Below are 5,924 nucleotides of genomic sequence, written 5' to 3'. Positions count from 1 at the left end.
GGGGTCTTCCAGGATCCAGTCGGATTAGGTTTCCGATGGATGGACCGGATTCGGCTGCCTTTCTTTGTCTTTGAAGTTCTATAGACCCTTACCAGCATATTGTTCTTCGAGGCGACGATTTGCTTCGCAGACCGTGGTTGCCGGCGTCTCCTGGTATGTATCGACGACCCTCCGGTCATTGGTTTGGCAAGCTCTTGGGTTAAAAAAAGTATGCTCCGTCGAGGCGGAGGCCTAGAGACGGATGGAGCTATGCTCACGGTGCGCCACCAGTGGATGCAGGAGAAAGAAGACTTCGGCACACCAAAAAAATGAACAATTTATTTGTAAGGGTGTATTTGTAAGGACATGTGATGCTTAATACATGACATTAGGACATCTCCAATGCGGACCCTCAAGACACCCGCAATCATTTGGACCGAGCTACCCGGATGCTGCAAGCCATCCAACACGGACATGTATTTGTCCCTGGGTGTCCGTTTTCCCACAAACCAGGGGGCTTTGTAGGAGTTTAGACCTCTGACACGTAGGACTTCAACACCCCCGGCGCATGCAAAACTGTGCCGGAGCCCATGCATTTCGAGCGGTCTGCACTATTTTCCGCACCAAACCCCTCCTTTCCCCACCCTCTCCGCTCTGATCACTGCCGCCCTTCTCCCCAATTCACATGCTTTTCGCTTCGGCCGCATGGACACGTACGAAGAGCCATTGGAGTCAGTGGAGGTCGAGGATCTAGAGATGGTGGTCGCTCAGGAGATCAACTCGGCAACACTACAAGCCCGCCGCCTCAAAGCGAAGGCAATGCATGGTTCGGTCGGCCGGAAAAAGGAAGGGACGTGGGGGCGCCAGGCATGGCCAGGGATGTGGGGAACCATTGGTGACGCCAACCACGCATGCGCCGCCCTCGTTGGGGCAATATCAGACGCCTATTTCTATGGAACCGAGCAGCTCGGTCGGCAGTCCCCGGTCTTCACTGGTGGGTACGATTCGTATTGCGACGACTTCAATGCGGCGCCGCTCCATTTCGCCGACTTGGTATTGCCTCAGTTTGTCCAGTCACGAATACTGATGGTAGATCAACTCAGTGCCCGCTCTCTACTCTTCCATATGTCTCAACCGGGCGAGACGACACAGACAAGTAGTTGTTAAACATGATCCACAACGGGGACAGAGGCGGAGAAGCGAGAAGGGGCGACGGGCAAGATGACAGTGAGGTTCGAGGGTATCTTGGCAAAGAAAGAGGAGGCATGTGTCAAGCGCTTCGACGTGAAGAAGGAAAAGAAGGCGAAGAGGTTTAACATCTTGATGGAGGCTACCAAAGAAGAAGATCAACCTCAAAGAGAATAAGACCAAACTTGAAGAGAGGAGGGTTGAGCTCGCGGCCGCTTCAGATGATACCAAAATGTTGACCATGTGGATGGACGAGTTGGATCCTGATGCGGCGATGATCATGCGTGTCGTCCGTGTCAATATGTTGAAGCACTTGGCGGTCAAGATGGTGGTGACCGAGAAGGGGGCGGATGGTGATTAAGTGACGACGAGTCAGCGAGGATGCTCGGACTACTGATCCGCAAGGGCAAAAATGCCCTTTTTTGCACTGACACGTTTGTGATCGGGCGCATGTTAAAACTTGAAACACCCGCCTTCTTTGGGTTGTGATCGGGACAATATGAACATTGCACGTTAATTCACTCATATTGCTATGCATTTAAAAGGAAATTGGTCGGACCAATGTGGTTGGATGACTGGCTCTTGTAATGGTATCTGCGGACTGATCTGACGGACAAATATTGGTCTGTTTTAGGGGACGCCGTTCCACGTCGTTGATAAATAGCCGGAAAAACCTCGGAATGTTATTAAGAGACACGACGCGAGTACACCAATAGTCAGCAGAAAAGGTCACGCCTCCCAGAGTCCAACTACAGTACTACTAGTAGCCAAAGCCAAAGGAAACGGGAATATCCCGTCTTTCCGGCCACCCGGCGTGAGCCAAAGGAGGCAGGATCCCGGCGATGGCGGTTCCCGGAGGGGAGGGAGAGGAGCGGGGGCGGCCGGTGGTTCTGGTGACAGGTTGCTCGGAGGGGGGCATCGGGCACGCGATGGCGCGCGCGTTCGCGGCGGAGGGGTGCGCGGTCGTGGCCACGGCGCGGTCGCGCGCGTCCATGCGCGGGCTCGAGGGCGACCCGCGGTACCTTCTTCTGGAGCTCGACGTGCGCTCCGACGAGAGCGCGCGCCGCGCCGTGGAGGACGCCCTGCGGGAGCTAGGCCGCGTCGACGTGCTCGTCAACAACGCGGGGATCCACCTCGTCGCGCCGGTCGCCGAGGTGCCCATGGAGTCGTTCCACCAGGTTTTCGACACCAATGTCTATGGTAGGCTACCAAAACCATTGTTTTCTTTTTGTGCGAGGATAGTTTGTTTCTTCTGTTTGTTTGGCACCTTGACGATTGCGATGTCCTCTAAGGTAGACAAGATATTGGATTCTGGATTCCGACAGATTCATGGTGAAACAAAGGGTTTTATAGTTGGATATATCTGCGACTGTCCTCTTTCTTTTAAAAAACAAAGAACACCATAAGGCCGTCTTGCCATGAAGGAAGGGAGGATAGAAAATATGTGAATTTATTCATGGGAGCGCTTCAAATGTATATGTGCAGAAGACTTGAAGAAGTAGACTTTAGTCAGTGGTGTGCTGTCAGTATCTAGCTTATTCGGCTGAAATTTAACGAATCACATTGGCAATCATATTACAGCAGCAGCTAGTATAGGATGCCTACAGCTTGAATTACAATCTGAAGTGAACAAGGGGCTGTATACCCCTAATTTTAAAACATATAGCAGGGCATGCTGCATCCTGTACCACTGATGAAATGATCAGGGCAGTGGTCTTTCAAAGAGTATATGTTGTCCCAGTGGCAAAACTGCTAAAGATAAATGAACACATTAGGAGAAGTATAGTGTGCTTGCTTCTGCAATGTTAACGGGGTCTGGGAGGCAATTGAAATTGTGGAGTTCAGAAACTGTCTCTGCCCATCTTTCATTAATCCTGTGATAAACCTGTCTAATCTCTAATTGCATAAGTAATTAGAAAACAATTCAGCAAGGCCAGCAGTTGTTTCACCTTTAAGACTGTCTCTCATCTGAAAGCTTAGTGATATCAACTGAATGTGTGTACTTTACAACTTCATCCTATATGAACTATTGAGCCGTTGGTCTTTTATAATGCTTCTGTTCCTCTCCTTGGATTGGATGGTTCATTTTTGTAATGTCTCTTTTCAAAAATAGTACTTCCGCCGTCCGGAATTAGTTGACGCTCAAATGTATGTACCTAGACGCATTTCAGTGCGCTAGATACATCCGTTTAAGCGTCAACTAAGTGCGCTAGATACATCCGTTCGAGCGTCAACTAATTCCGGACGGAGGGAGTAATTAATATTTGGACCTGCATTTGTGTGACGAAATGACTTTACCTGTCATTTCACATGCAGGAACAATGAGGATGATTCAAGCAGTTATTCCCCATATGATGGAAAGAAAAGAAGGTACAATTGTGAATGTTGGAAGCATTACAGCCTTGGCTCCAGGACCATGGGCTGGTGCGTATTCGGCATCAAAAGCTGCTCTTCATGCATTGAGCGATACATTAAGGTTTGTGCGTTCAAGGATTATTGTTACAGTGATTCTGTGCTGTCCACTAAATGTAAAGCAGTTTTTTATGGGGCAACTTAAAGCATCTGAAGGTACAAGCCTATCAATGGTGAAACATTACTTATGAATGCAACTTTGGATACATTCTTAAAATTGAAATTCCTTCATCTCCAAAAAATTGATACTATATTAATTTTCTGAGTCCTAATCTAACTTAGGGGATATGTAGAGCACTTAATAGTTAGTTTATGTTCAGTAGTTAGTATTAGATATTGTTGGTACCTTTACTTGTACTCCCTCCGTTCCTAAATATAAGTCTTTGTAGAGATTCCACTAGGTGGACTATATACGGAGGAAAATGAATGAATCTACATTTAATATGCATCTATATACATCCGTATGTGGTTCATAGTGGAATCTCTACAAAGACTTACATTTAGGAACGGAGGGAGTATATATCACAAGATAGTTTAATCATGTTGGGAAATGACTGTTTGACAGAATCTGTAAGATCTAAGAATTCAATGGCAACATATACAACATAGGAACACTATTCAGATTTTTCCTTTGTAATTTCGCATGTCATGTTCTTGCACGGTTATCTCTTTCAACTTGTTACTGAACATTTTATTCTCTTTGAATATGCATTTCTTCCTTATCTTCCATCCTAACTTGGTAGATATTGCATTGTTGCAGGGTGGAACTAAGAAATTTTGGCATAAATGTCATGATAGTTGCCCCAGGAGGCACAAAGTCAAATATAGGAAGCAATTCTGCGGACAAATATGATCAAATAAATGACTGGAAGTACTACAAAAAATACGAGAAATCACTTCGAGCCAGGACGGATATATCCCAGGGTGCCGGGTGTGTTGCAGCAGAAGACCTTGCAAAGAGAGTTGTCAAATTGGTTCTTAAGAAGAATCCTCCCGCTTGGTTCGCTTATGGCCAATTCACTGCTATTCTGACAATCCTGTATTATGCCCCATTGTGGTTCAGAGATTACTTCTACAGGCTGGTCATGAAGATGTAATCTCTGGAAGATAGCTCTTGCGTGAACCAGAGAGATTGCCCCCTCGTGTCCCATTTTCATTTCATGAGTACTACTTGGTCTCTTGGACTCTGACTACAGATATATTTCACAATACATGAGTACACACACTTCCAGTCCATATCCATTTGTAACGATCAGTCCAAGTGTAAAGTCCTCCCGGTTATTATGTAATAATGGTTTTAGTAATGTAATATTATTCCGAAATTTATGGTTTCTCGTGTTACTGTCATAGGTGAGAATCTGTGGAACATATTCTTCAATCTTGTGCAGCACCCTCATTTGTGCCTGGCAGGAAATTGCCATTTGTTTCGCTTGCGGCCTATACGTCTGGGTTTACAGGATTGTGGGTGCTGCACAATCCTGAAGCACAAAAAAAAAAAACTCAATTTCCTGCCATAATGGGTATTCTTCATGCAGTTTTGAGTGTGATTACAGCCTATTCAGGATTTGCAGCCTATAAGTCTGGGATCGCAGCGGCAACGTTTCTTTTTGGGTGGATTACAGAAATGCTGCTAAATTGAAACAATATGGCTGCTCCTGCAGTTCAAACATCCTGAAATCTTCGCTCTAGGCTTTCTAGCCGGCAGCGCGACTATGACCCGGTTTGGTAATCACCAGCTCCCGGAATCCGCTGAGCGAGGAAACTGCAGCTCCGCCAGCTCTGGGAGTGGAGTTGTGGAGCGGAGCGACGCCGAACAGGGCCTATGTCTCGCGTATAGCGAGTTGCAGCGCAGACTCGCGTCTAGCAACCGCCGAATGGGCCGGCCCAGCAGGGACCACATTCCTTGAGCACTCTTTTGTCCTTTTGTTTTTTTTGGAAATTTTTTATTTGTTTATTTCTTTTCTACTTTTGCTTATATTTCGAAATATTCTAAAAACCATTTAAAATACACAATTGAAAAAAATATTAATCACGCATTTGTAAAATGTTAAATATGTATTATTATTTTTTCTAATGTGTAAGAAAATTGTATAATGTTTATTGAAAAAATAGACATCAAAACGCGAGCACACGCACACACACACACACACACACACACACACATATTTACATATATGAAAAAAATGTTAATGATGTATTTAAATAATGTTAAATATGTATAAAAATGTTCCTGCTGTATAAAGAAATATAAATCTGTATAGAAAAATAGACATACGAAAAATTTTGTTTAAAGAAATGTCAATCATGTATTAATGTATGTTTAGAAAATGTCCCTGATGTATAAA

At 45.3% G+C, this 5,924-nt stretch overlaps 1 protein-coding gene across 1 annotated transcript; it reads left to right on the top strand.

The window, feature by feature from the left end:
* Window positions 1-1,877: 1,877 nt before the first annotated feature.
* On the top strand, window positions 1,878-4,957 carry LOC119364477 (short-chain dehydrogenase PC-15-like). The gene is made up of 3 exons (XM_037629954.1): window positions 1,878-2,367; window positions 3,484-3,643; window positions 4,340-4,957. Exons 1-3 carry the CDS (start codon window positions 2,010-2,012, stop codon window positions 4,674-4,676), a joined length of 855 nt encoding a protein of 284 aa, XP_037485851.1. The 5' UTR covers window positions 1,878-2,009; the 3' UTR covers window positions 4,677-4,957.
* Window positions 4,958-5,924: the final 967 nt, after the last annotated feature.

This window comes from Triticum dicoccoides, chromosome 2B (assembly GCF_002162155.2).
Source record: "Triticum dicoccoides isolate Atlit2015 ecotype Zavitan chromosome 2B, WEW_v2.0, whole genome shotgun sequence".
Taxonomy (NCBI): domain Eukaryota; kingdom Viridiplantae; phylum Streptophyta; class Magnoliopsida; order Poales; family Poaceae; genus Triticum; species Triticum dicoccoides.
Note: the sequence above shows the minus strand (reverse complement) of the source record. Positions and strands in the feature narration are given on the sequence as shown.

Bases quoted from the DNA above. Each gene is read 5' to 3' on its own strand.
- LOC119364477 (XM_037629954.1), top strand. From the start codon at position 2,010: ATGGCGGTTCCCGGAGGGGAGGGAGAGGAGCGGGGGCGGCCGGTGGTT. The intron at 2,368-3,483 runs GTAGGCTACCAA...TTTCACATGCAG, and splicing joins TTTCGACACCAATGTCTATG to GAACAATGAGGATGATTCAA. The intron at 3,644-4,339 runs GTTTGTGCGTTC...GCATTGTTGCAG, and splicing joins GCATTGAGCGATACATTAAG to GGTGGAACTAAGAAATTTTG.